Consider the following 13,394-nt stretch of genomic DNA (forward strand, 5'->3'; position numbering starts at 1 on the left):
GCACAAGCATGCTTAATTCGAAACTACTCGTAACTTGAAAGTCTTAAAACTGTTGTAATTTTCCTATTAATTTCCTGATAGACTCCTGCTCATTTTCTAGATAATAAATCATGGAAATTAGATTTCTTTCGCATTTTACCCGCTGTATCTCGACCATAACCTTAACTTGCCGAAAATACTTTTTGCGCGTCCTCCGATGAGTTCTTTATTATCTTTTTATTTTTTATCTGTAATTGTACACCGTACGTGGCGACCGAGGTAACGTCACGGTAAAAACTTGTATTGTTTGCCGCCATTTATTTTCGGAGGGTTTCGATCTCCGCTTTCGTTGATGTCTTTTGTTTAAGCTTTTTTATTCAAACGCAGTTTAAAATTGTCTATGGATATTAACATTATTGATGATATTTTGTCACAATTTGTTGTATTAACCACAATTTATATGAATTTTAAGCAGATCGGGAGTTTATAAATGTAACAATTGCATTCATTCATATCTAATATTTATTTTCTTCTTTTCTAGTATATATAGATAATATTTCCAATTTTATTATCATAGATAGATTGAAGTGAAACCGTTCATGGGCGATATTTGTGGGGCAATATTTGTGGATACTTTTTGGACGCACTCCAAAATGTAAAACAAATTTTCTCAAATTCATAAAATTTAACTCAGTAAAAAAACATCTAAGGTACAAACATGTAGTTATAGATATTTTCGAAAACAACACTTATTTTTCACCATATTATCAGCCTGTTAATTTGTTAAAGATCAACAGTCCATAGCAAAGATAAGACAACGTAGATCTCTATCGATCCATGTACAATAATCTAAACAATGTGATCCGTAGCTTCCGCGCTCATCTCTGATATGATTTATAATTATTTGCAGACGGGTCGGTGACCGGAACCGAGAGTAGGCATAAAAACCGGCCAAGTGCGAGTCGGGCTCGCGCACAAAGGGTTCCGTAGCAGCAAATATAATAAACCAATAACTTAACCAAAATTACAGTTAAATCAACCTATCTCAAAAACTATAAGAGATACTTTGATCAAACCAAAAATCGTTGAAAGAGTTAATTAGCATGCATCACCTCTATTTTTTTTAGAATTTTATACCCCGTAGTTATAAAAATAGAGGGGGGGGGACATACTTTTTACGACTTTGAGAGCTGATATCTCAAAAACCGTTCACTTTAAGAAAAATGTTTTTTAGAAAACTTTATATCATTTTAAAAGACCTTTCCATTGATACCCCACACGGGTATGTACATCGAAAAAAAAATTTTCATCCCTCAGTTACATGTATGGGGGCCCCACCCCCAATTCTTTTTTTTTACTATTTAGTATCATAATTTTGTAGCGGTTCATACAACACATATTCCCATCAAATTTCATCACTGTAGTACTTATAGTTTCCGAGTAAATCGGCTGTGACAGACGGACAGACGGACAGACGGACAGACGGACAGACGGACATGACGAAACTATAAGGGTTCCGTTTTTGCCATTTTGGCTACGGAACCCTAAAAAATGGCAATGCCCACAGTACGCGAAAAGCGTTAGAATACCTTATAGGTTTTTAATCTATGTAATTATGTATCTACCTTTAGGTGGGTCGGAAGACGTTTTAAGTTCTGTTTAAGGTTCTTTACGTGTTTTTAGGGCATTTTCAGAATTTTATTTTATTTATTTATTATTATATTTACTTTTCAGACGGCACATACTCGGATTTTAAATAGCATAATATCTAATTAAGATTTTTTCTCTTCTATGTTCTTGTCTAAATACTATTCTGATTTAAAATAGGCCTTTCATTTGAAGCTGTATAGTATGCCAGAGCTGTATTGAAATACGAGCATCCAACCGCTGTAAAATGATATGCTCCAAAATATTGAGAGTACAAAAGCGGCCGGTTGCTAAGCAGTGTCATGTTCCTTGCAAATCGGTGTCGGTATCTGAAAGCAAACATGAATAAATTAAGGATTAAGAAAAGTGGATGGTCAGTCGACTATGGGATATCAAATATTGTGATGGGGGAAATGGGCTGGCAACCTGTCACAGTAATACGATTTGGTTTTCTTTCAACCCCGTAATTACCAAGAATGGCACTGAAACTTCAGCAAACTCTTCCTCACCAAAATATTATTTGCTTCTTCTTTTCTTATACGCACTGCCCTGCCAAGAAGTAGTATTCCTTCCCGGCGTCAATATTTCCCAGCTCATATACTTAACCCAGCATCCTTCAAATCAAGGGTTAACAGGCACCATCAACCATCTCCACTTAAAAAATCACGTCAATTCGTCGCTCCGTTTAGCCGTGAAAGACGGACAAACAAACAGACACACACACTTATACATAGTATGGATTAGAAAGAGCCGTTTTGACAGTTTTTGTTTGTATTGCGCAGGCGCAGCGTTACCGCGAGCGACGGCGCCTGGCCACGCCGAGCCCCACCCCCTCCCCGCCGCGCACGCAGAGCTGGTTCAAGTCTCTAGACAGACTATCCAGGAATAAAAACGTCAAGGTAGTATCTTTAACTCCCTGTAATGATACAGTCAAATACAGTCAAGAGACAAGGCAATCGAAAGCGACGGCGCCTGCCCATGCCGAGCTGGGCCAAGTCACTAGACAGATTCTCCAAGTAGAACAACGTCTAGGTGGGCATTTCCAACATTACGGCCCAGCCACGACATTGGTCTAAGCGCAACAGCGGTGAGCGGCGGCCATACATTGAAGCGAGACACAGCGATGGGACTTTTCATTCGCACGTATGGCTGCCGCTCACCGCTGACGCGCTTAGACCAATGTCGTGGCCGGGCCGTTAATGCTAGCGGCAACCGTCGGATCTAACACCATACAACTGAATACAGAAAAGCCCACAACACAACATGAAGGCAGCACCCGTGCAGCGAGCGTATACTCGTTATCAGTAATCAATTAATCATCAGTCAAGACACTCAAGACAACGCTTAAATTCAGGATGACGGTACCTAAGACTACTTCTCAAGCACGATTAAGCTTTTGAATGCATGTCCGACTGGAACACAGTGTATAAGATGCAAAAAATACCACATTATTTACCCCTAGCTGATATACAATTAATCATGTCAAAATGTGCCCCACATTGAAATCCAAAAAAATCACGTTTCTTACGTCGAGTAAAGTAAGCTGGTTAATATCATTTTTGATGTTTTCCAAACTTATCTTTCTTGTCTTATCCTCGTGACGAGAACGGTTTCATTTATTTTTATCCTAATCGATGTAATCTTTACAACTTATGTAACTATTCATTCACAATTTACAGACGGAGAAAGAAATCGCTCCAGTAGACCGAAGCTACAAACCCAAGCTGAACTCCCCAGCCAAGAACCTCCGCTTCTTCGGCGACACGGACGTCGAATCCGACACCAAACACACCACCGTCAAACCACACGGGACCCTCCGCAAAACCGTCTCCAACTCAACGTCTGGGCTTGATGAAGTCGACCACGCTGAGCTGAATAAAAGCTACTCCTTATCCAACCTGGATAAAAGCGACAAGAAGTATTACAAGAGGAATCTTCACAACATATCTGAGATGCAGTCCGAAGATAGCCAGCGTGGGCTGAAGCCCCCGATGAGTCCATATGACAGGTCGAGGAGTCACAGTAGCTCGAAGACGCTGAAGAATGGAAGGAGAGAGCGAGGGAGTTCATCGGAGCTGAGGAGTAGCAAGCAGGATCTCAACAAGGATTACAAGTGAGTCAACTACGAGTACATAGTTTAGTTAGGTACATTCACGGACTTTAATAGTTGGTCCACTTCTAGCTCATTCTCGTCATAGCTTAACTGTGCTTAACCATCACATGTCCAGTATAAAATGAGCTAGAAGTGGATCAATAATTAAAATCCGTGACCGTACTAGAATTGAATTTTTATCAGTTGTTTATATTAACAACTCTTAACAGAATTTTGTAGTTATTGACAATGATTAGCTTCAAACAACTATGACGCGAAAAAGCAAAAGGGCTTCGCCAGCTAGTGGAATATGAATAATCTCCACTTGCTTAACCCTGGCGACACCATGTTTATGAGATATATGGGTGTCAATCAATATCCGACGGAGTTTTGTGCGATTAATTGGCTGTAAGGTATGTATATAAGTAATTTGTTTGTTTTTCGCAGATATCGTCGCCGCACGCCGGCGCACTCTGGCGAGAGCAGTACAGAGGGAGACTCCAGCCACCAGTCGCAACGCAGCGTGGTCTACCTGCACGCTACCACCGGTACGTAAACAGTAGCAACTGATCCTGTCTTTGTGCAATAGTTCCACGGCCGAATGTGGTCATGAATGAAAAATTATTTATTTATTAAAAAACATGTTTTCTCAAACATGCAATGAAATATTGTCTTTACGTTCCTTAAAATTGGCTGGGAAGTATCGCTTTTTGGACGCAACAACTCGAGAGCACTGTAAAGGGATTTCATATTATTTTTTAGGCCTAGGCCTGCAAAGTATCTTTTTTTTATAATATATTGTCCTTTAGAGCATTTTTTTTATTTCATTTTATGTTTGAGAAAAGCACTATACATACATGCCTCGGCGTGAAAACGGATTCCCGGCCTCGTATCCCTATCCGTATATACCCACTTGGCCAGAAATCCCCATTTTCCCGGCCTCTGATGTAATGTACTATTACATGACCTTACAGTATAATAAAGACAAAGAGAGAAAAAGACAAAAAAATAGAACAAGAAAAAGAAAATGAATCAATTCATTTGGGCGACTGTGATTATGTATTATAAAATTTATGAATGTACTCGCAATTGAATAACGTAGCCAATCCTAACATTGTCCATCCTTTAAATGGAATTAGACTATTACCCAATTTACTTCTTTATGTGGATCCAAAATTCGCTCTAAATTTATTTGTGTAGTGGTCAGATCCTGATAAGTTCGTAATCTAGTAACTATTGGCCACATTTGAAACAAAATACATTAATTTCAAATGTTCCATTTTTCAGTCGGTGACATCCCGGACCCCGGCCGCGTGACCCGCAACCGCTCCCGTGACGACGTCTCTTCAGTCAACTCCTCCAACCTTCAGGTCCGGAGCACCACCAAGAGTTTCTCCCTCTTCGCCCCCTGGACCCCCCGGTTACCCCCCGACCACCAGGATTTACACTACGCACAGCGACCGAAGAAGGAAGCCACATTACAGAAAAACAAGTCATACTCCCAGTCTACCCTGACAAGAAGGCCAGTGAACAACAGGCTTACCAGCTCCAGTACAACTCTTCATAGGAAACCAGATAGTAAACACCGTAGGGATGGGCAAAGGAGTCAGTCAAGTGAGATCCTGAATAGGGATAGAGTGTCCAGGTCCATCTCTATGCCAAAAGACGAGAAGAAGGCGGGATGGTTCAAACTGTCCAATAAGAAGAAACCGGAGACGACTAGAGTCCGCTAATGATTAGGATTTAAAACTCGGCCACACATGCGCGTTTTGAGAGCGTAGGCGGAGCGTTAGCGGAGCTCAATGATAGCAGTGCGCCGGACAGATGCTGGCGTTGCGCCCAGCGGACGCCGGCGGGAACTAACGCGTATTTAGAGCGCTTTCTGCTCCGCTAACGCTACGCTATCAAAACGCTTTATGTGTGACGGAGGCTTCATGGTATCAGTACTTAACTAAATTGTAGGGGACGTATTTGGGGCGATAGATTGTATAATTTTGGAAAATTTGACAATATTGCCAATATGTCTTCTACTAGCTTTATCAAATAATACTGTAAAATTATCTGACAAAAAAATTAAGGCCGTTTCAGATGATAAAATTGACCAATTTAATAAAAAAGGTATTAGCGTCAATGAGGAGGCACTCCTGCCATAACTCAAAGGTTATGGCAGATGGCGCCACTTTATTAGTCCATTGCACAGATAAAGAATTTCATACGAGAGCGCGGAGATATTTTTTTCTCTCACACACATAATTATGATTGACAGTGATTATGCCTAGACCAGACTCTTGTACAGGCGCCGCCTGGCGGGATCAAATGTCAGCGTGCCTCCTCATTTTGCGTTATCACTGATGTGAAAAATAATCGAATTGGAAATTGTCTCGTCTGGACCGGCTTTTAGACATTACTTTCTTAACATTATGGTGCTATAATAATATGCCTTCAATATATATTTTACACACAATATTAATGTTGATAATAAGTGCCATTGACGTGTATTTCTAACGTTACCAGATGTCTTTAACGCTTGCAATGTAGAATAATCTTTATTTTAAAATTAGGGGTGACTATGAACTATATTTCATATGGGGTGACTTAGTCATTTATTCCATTTAATGCTTTTTCACTAATAATATCGATATAAAGTTTAATGATATATTTTTATATTATATGTGATTCACTTTGCTATTGGTAATTTTAATACGCTTTCAAATTAATAATACCTATTTGTACATTAGAACGGAGACTTGTCCAATAATGTAATTAATAACCTATGTTGGTTATAAATAAACTTTGTCTAATAAAAATTGTTTTTAATTTATTTACCTACCTGTGTCCCTAAATTTTATGTTTTGACAGTAAATAGTAACTTTAAACCCAAGAAGGATTAGGTTTAGGTTCGTTACGTTGCTTCAGATATGTAAAAAATAGCAGTCCGTCGGCTGAGGAACGAAGTAATGATCGCACTTTTTCCCCATTTGCCTAGAAACACGACACGATCCAGCCATATTTGTTGCCTACTTGGCTGACAAAAAATCAAAACGTATCAATAATATATAAATAAAAATTTTCAGAGCATCCAGGAGAGCGGAGAAAGAGTTCATATTTGCTTTTTTAGAACGACACTGTTCCAAATATGACTAACACATATTTTCGGAATAAATAGTGCCATCTTTTGTGCGATAGCTAGTACTAAACATGTTAGTTAACCATACTACCACTAGATGGCAATGCATAACTAGTACTACTACTAAATACTAGATGGCGTTTTGTAATCGCTACTCATCCTTAGATGTCGCTAATGAATAAAATAGCAGAAAGCATTTTATACATACAATTAAAGAAAAACTACAATGCAATCACATTTGTTGTCTGGGTACTAATTTATATAATGCTCAAATAAATAATTAAAACCGAGAAGATTATCAATGACTGAACAAACTTTTCATCTTCCTGACAAATGCTGAATGTCAAATGAAACGTCAACGTCAACCAATGTTTACATACTTCATGCATACTTCATTGCTGATTATCCAATTTCGTCTGCGGATATGTTTGTTTTTATTTATAGATAATTCGTAAGCTAGTGGCAGTCTTGATGATTCATAATTTGCATAGTATTCGTAGTTAAGTGCTACCCGGGCTACAGTGACTCACTGTGAGACCCAAAACTGCCTAGTGTTACAAAATGCATCGCGTCGCAACTTACGTGTTTTTCGACCTGGAAACTACAGGTCTACCGCACCTGGAGCGTAACAGGACAAAGATTATTGAGCTCTGCTTCGTTGCCACTTCAAGGAAAGAGATAGAAAAATGTGGATACAGAGATATACCGCCGGTCAGTAAAATAACATTGGTTTTCAATCCGCAGAGACCTCTGCAATCCAAAGTTATAGAACTTACCGGATTCACCAACAAACTACTTGAACACGCGCCTACTTTTAAACAGAAAACTAAAAGTTTAAAATCCTTTCTTGAAGAGCTTGAAAAACCAGTGTGTCTGGTCGCACATAATGGGAATATGTTCGACTTTAAATTGCTGCAAACAGAATTCAATGAAGCTGGTGAAACTATACCAAGAGATCTGCTTTGTGTAGACTCCATTGTAGGTTTCAGGAAATTATTAAAAGGAACAACTATTGACTATAAAACTTTAGAAGCTTCTCCACAGAGAGTTGAAGAACTGATTACAGATGACGAAGACGAATGGCCTGATATTAATGTAAGTAACGAAGATTGGCAAGAAATTGATGATATATGTCTCTCATTATCTGATATATCTTGTGAAGACATTGATGAAAGTGCTAAAGAAGAAAAGGGGACTAAAAATATCAATGAAAATATGAGAAAGAAAAAAACTGAGGCTATCAATAGGGTCATGGATAAAAAACCTAAAGCTAACAAAGATAGCTTTGCATTGACTGCCCTCTATAAAAGACTCCTGAACAGAGAAGAGCAGAATGCCCATAGAGCAGAAGCAGATTGTTTTATGTTACTGTACTGTGTTGTGGCCATGAAAAATGACTTTCTGCCATGGGCAGATGATTCCTGTAAACTGCTGACTGAAATTAAGCCTCTTGAAAGGCATTAGTATTAGGATATTATGCTCTTAAAATTAAGTAATCATGTAAACTATAATATTTTTATTTTGCTATTTACATTTTTGCAAGGTGCACCCTTATTTTTAAGATTTTTATTATATTTGACTTTAAAATTATGTATGTTGCAATTGTTACATACATTTAATTGATTATTCTATTGCATGTTGACTGCCTGATTGGCTATAAATAAGAATGTTTATTATGTTACAAAATATTATTTGTTACATAAGCAAATATCAATAAATACTATTTTGCTCAAACAACATTTTTTATTTGTAAACCTGTAATTTTATTGTATTTATTTATTGGTAAGTATAAAAAAATTTGCATATTATAAATAAAACAGGCCAGCCCCTCCAGAAAATAATCTAAACTTGTTAAAATACAAATATTCAAATTTTTGTTATGTATTTATTTTATAAACCATACATTGAATATGATTAAGTCTGCTCTGGAATATTCAAATGTTTGTTTCCCTTCTTTCTTGTATACTTACATAGATTACTGTTTCACATCACCTATTCAGAAAGGGGACCTTTCTTACTTGAGCATTTCTTTTTTTTTTGCCACTTTTATGAAGTGTGATATTTTTGAAAAAAATATGCTATTTCTACTCAGAATTACTAGCTTTTTCAATCCTAGTAGTTAAAAAGATTGTCCCATTCGATTTTTTCTTATTTTTTTACCATTTTCCGTACATGGTGTATGGGGTAACAAAAGAGGAAAGTAACAAAAATGTATGGAAATTCTGGGACACTTTTTGTCTCCCAGTTAGATTGAAAGTACTCGTGATTCTGAGTACAATTGACCTGAAATTGCCTAAAACAATCAAAAATTTTTTAATGGCAAAAAAAAAAGAAATGCTCACTTACTATAGGAACGATCAGTGGCACTTTTATTTTACCAGAACTTTGTATATTTTTTGGTTTTTGAAAAAGAATGATTTTATCATAAGTGTATAAATAATTTCCACCTTTGGACTTAAACCCCTCATTACACACAAGATTCTATTTATTGTAGAATCCCTTGCTACAGTTGCTACACTCAGGATTCAATTATAGATTTTTGCTCCATATAGGATTGAATGTACATACGGCCCCGCTCGAAAATATAAAATAAATTAAGGTGTATTAGGGTAATTCCGAAATTCGCATAAAAATCGCCATTCTATCTATCTATCTATCTATTTAGCCTTTTCTTCTGAACGTGGTGTTTGTGATTGTTTGTTTAGATGAAGTCGCGTAGTTCAGTGTGCCTGTTGGCATAGGCCTCCTCCAGCTCTTTCCAGTATTTCCTCTGCCTGGCCAGTCTAGTCCAGAAAGGCCCTACAGTGGTTATAATTTCGTCCTCCCCTAAAAATCGCCATTATGTCCATCATAATTATCAAGATTCCCCTTTCAGAATTACCAGAGCATTTCTGTCATTCGGAATTACCCTAATGCACCTTATAATATAATATTGCTTTTGCTTGTGCTACAGAAAAGTCCGAAGTAATAGTTGTACCAGTTGTACCCATTCTTTAAGAGCCACTTGCACCAACGAAAATGAAGGGTTAACCCACCATTTTATATGGAATTTGACAGATGACAGCCCACTAAACCTGAGTTAAGTGGTTGGTGCAAGTGGGCCTAAAAAAATCTCATGTTTTAGAATTTATTCGAATTTTTTTATGAGTAAAGCGAATAGCTAACCCCATAAACGAAAGTTTTGCAGATGAGGTGTTTTATAGTGGCAGTTCCACCATTGCTACAGGAAAGAAGACTAAAAATTAGATTACAACCACATCCCGAAAATATGATTAATACATGTTAAATAAGATGATAATATCTGTTGTAGCTCCTAAATATAAATATTAGTTAAATTCATGAGAAACGTAAGAAAGATATATAACGAAATCGATAAAGAGTAAGGCGGTTAGAGAAAACTGCCCTAAAAAGTACTTACTGTCAACGTCATGGTAAAATCATGCCAATTTGGAGAAAATCGCCGATTTCCGTCATTGTAGTCGAGGAAAATGTGAAAAATTAACTGAAATCTACTAAACGTATTAAGATTTTGTCACCGGGCGTGTGTCAACTCAACCATGGCCCGGCGATACCACGACGCGGCTGCTAAATTGCAGCAAAATGTCCAGAAACATCTGAAGGGAATGAAAGAGCTCTCTTCGTCAGAAGATGAGGAACCGTACGAATCCAGCGTCCTCGAGGGCGTGCTGCAGAGCTACAGGAATGGCGGCGGCGACGCGCACATGCTCAACCGCACGAAGAACATGTTGGAGGAGGCTATAAGCGGCCGCCCTGTGACATGTCTCATTTGCATTGGTTCCATCAAGCGGGTCCATCCCATCTGGACGTGCGACCACTGCCACTCATACTTCCATCTCTCCTGCATCCAGAAGTGGTCGAACGACAGCATTAGCCTACGTAGCGAGGAGAACCACGGCCCAATCGCGGTGTTTGTGCCCAAGAAAATAGAGTGGTGCTGTCCTAAGTGCCGCCAGTCGTATAGCAAAGAGGAAATCCCTCGCAAGTATCGCTGCTTCTGTAGCAAGACTGATGATCCTCCATTCCATCCTTGGTTGATCCCCCATTCATGTGGAGAGGTTTGTGAGAAAAGGTTGTCAACAGCGGACAATTGCAAGCATAAGTGTATGTTACTGTGCCATCCTGGACCCTGTCCACCATGTCCACAGACTGTCAATGGAGTATGTTTCTGTGAGAAGGAACGGAAGAGAGTTCGCTGCAGCGCTGCTAAATGGTCTTGTGGCCAACAGTGCAAAAAATTACTCTCATGCAAATCTCACAAATGTGAAAACATTTGCCATGAAGATGCCTGTCCTCCTTGTACTTACACAAGCGTCCAGGCCTGTCTGTGTGGTGCAGAGAAGGTCAAAAGACCTTGCAATGATCCTCTATGGCGCTGCCAGAAGCGTTGTAACAAACCGTTCTCATGTGGTTACCATAAATGTGAAGAGATATGTCATCCCGGTGATTGTGGTGATTGTGCCAACTCCGGGATGCGGTCATGCCCTTGCGGAGCTAACCAGAGATTTGTTCAGTGCCCTGATGTCATGGAGACCTGTCTGGGCACCTGCGGGAAAACTAAGGATTATTGTGAACACACTTGCCCAGAGAAATGCCACAAAGGCCCCTGTCCACCCTGCCAAGTGTTAATTGAAAAAAAGTGCCAATGCGGCACACATGTGAGATCACTACCTTGTAGTAAGGAGTATAAATGTGAAACAAAGTGCCGAGGCATAAGGCCTTGTGGAAAACATGGTTGTGCTCGTAAATGCTGCAATGGGAATTGTCCACCGTGCGAAAAAATCTGTGACAAGCCCCTACAGTGTGGTCGCCACAAGTGCACAACAGTATGCCATCATGGTCCATGCTATCCTTGTCCCAGGGAATCTAAAGTCACTTGTCGCTGTAAAGAAACCTATGTAACAGTTCCTTGTGGTAGAGAGAAACACACTAAACCTCCTAAATGCAGTCTCCTGTGCAAGATTAAATATAAATGTGGACACGTAGACGAAAACAAACATTCCTGCCATTTTGGTGATTGTCCTCCTTGTAAAGCAATATGTCATAAGCAGTATGAGAATTGTGAGCATGACTGCAAAGCTGTTTGCCATGCATTTGTTTCAGTCGTTTTTAAGCAGGTAGAAAAGCCTGCTACTCCATGGGAAGTGCAGCCACCAAAGACTAAAGTAATGACTCTTGAATGTCCACCCTGTGAGATTCCTGTTCCTATTGTTTGCTTTGGGGAACATGAGACAGCAGATCAACCATGCCATTCAGCTTCGCGCCGCCCCTGTGGACGCGAATGTGGCCAAACACTTCCGTGCACTAAACACAAGTGCAAATTGCTGTGCCACTTGCACAAAGCTGATCCTAAATATCCTAACGTTCCTTCTTCCTGTGAACCCTGCAACAGGGAATGTCTCGTTCCGAGACCAGACAGGTGCAGCCATAAATGTGCTAGAGGTGTTTGCCACCCAGGAGCCTGTCCACCTTGTGAAGTTATAGAAAAAATTCCATGTCACTGTAAAGTAACAGAATTATATTTACGATGCCGCGAATTGAGTACGGCTACAGAAGATATGCTGTCATGTAAGCAGCAGTGCCCAAAGAATTTAGAGTGTGGACACAGATGCAGGAACCAGTGTCATCCAGGTGCCTGTGCGAGCCAAGTCTGCACAAAGAAAACGAAGGTCTACTGCCCATGCGGGAACTTAAAGAAAGATGCTCCATGTAATCTTGTAAGGAGTGGAGAAGCGAAACCTTCCTGTGACTCCACTTGTGAAGAAAAACGCATTGCAGCCCAGTTGGAAAAAGAAAAGGAAGAAAAGAGACGTAAAGAGATTGAGGAGGAGAAAAATCGCAAGGAGCTAGCAGAATATGAATGGAAGTTGAGTGGGAAGAAGAAGAAATATAAAGAAAAGAAGGTTGTGGCGAACAGGGATGACCGAAATCTGCTCCAAAAGTATTGGATTCCTATAGTTTCGGTTTTAGTTGTTATAATTGCTGCTAATTATTTCATATTGTATGTTTGATGGGGTGGGATTTGGTTATTTATAAAATGTAATAATTTGTAAGCCCAAAACCATTTTATTTTATTAATAATTAGCAGAAAATAAGTAAATTTTCATTATCCCAGTGTTATTTAGTTTATAACTGCACACAGCACTCATCGTATTTATTTTTGTAACTCACTAGTGCTCAGACTGGATTTTATATTATTTTCTATCAATAAAGGTGTTAATGAATATTACGAGTGTGATTATTTATAATCTTATTACAGCGTTCCGTACCAAAACGGCACAAAAGGAACACTTTGTTGCCGCTCTGTTTTTGAAAAACAATCTATATTTATTTGCCGCTTTTTTATAGTGACGGAAATGGCTTGATTTTTTTTCTCTGAGAAGGTTGCAGTGCCCGATTAATGAAAACTGATGCAGCAAATTACATCATGATTTGAAGAACCACTGAACTTATATACAGCTTTACAGCTTAATAAAACGCTAAGCTCACGGGCTAAGCTAGTCATAATTGAATAAAATAGAACAGTTTGCA

At 39.1% G+C, this 13,394-nt stretch overlaps 3 protein-coding genes across 5 annotated transcripts in view; all 3 read left to right on the top strand.

Annotated features, from left to right (window-relative positions):
- LOC125237680 (serine/arginine repetitive matrix protein 1) overlaps positions 1-6,348 on the top strand; it is a 125,862-nt gene extending 119,514 nt beyond the window's left edge. For all 3 annotated transcript variants that reach the window (XM_048144823.1, XM_048144822.1, XM_048144824.1), the window contains 4 exons: positions 2,409-2,525; positions 3,306-3,739; positions 4,166-4,266; positions 5,006-6,348. In XM_048144823.1, the coding sequence (XP_048000780.1) occupies positions 2,409-2,525; positions 3,306-3,739; positions 4,166-4,266; positions 5,006-5,451 (1,098 nt within the window). In that variant the 3' untranslated portion in view covers positions 5,452-6,348. The remainder of the gene's footprint in view (positions 1-2,408; positions 2,526-3,305; positions 3,740-4,165; positions 4,267-5,005) is intronic.
- An 889-nt stretch (positions 6,349-7,237) lies between these two features.
- On the top strand, positions 7,238-8,573 carry LOC125237836 (exonuclease DPD1, chloroplastic/mitochondrial-like). The gene has a single exon (XM_048145047.1). It carries the CDS (start codon positions 7,407-7,409, stop codon positions 8,307-8,309), a length of 903 nt encoding a protein of 300 aa, XP_048001004.1. The 5' UTR covers positions 7,238-7,406; the 3' UTR covers positions 8,310-8,573.
- A 1,710-nt stretch (positions 8,574-10,283) lies between these two features.
- On the top strand, positions 10,284-13,105 carry LOC125237947 (NF-X1-type zinc finger protein NFXL1). The gene has a single exon (XM_048145191.1). The coding sequence runs from the start codon at positions 10,403-10,405 to the stop codon at positions 12,872-12,874; it is 2,472 nt and encodes an 823-aa protein (XP_048001148.1). The 5' UTR covers positions 10,284-10,402; the 3' UTR covers positions 12,875-13,105.
- Positions 13,106-13,394: the final 289 nt, after the last annotated feature.

This window comes from Leguminivora glycinivorella, chromosome 22 (assembly GCF_023078275.1).
Source record: "Leguminivora glycinivorella isolate SPB_JAAS2020 chromosome 22, LegGlyc_1.1, whole genome shotgun sequence".
In the NCBI taxonomy this organism is placed as follows: Eukaryota; Metazoa; Arthropoda; class Insecta; order Lepidoptera; family Tortricidae; genus Leguminivora; species Leguminivora glycinivorella.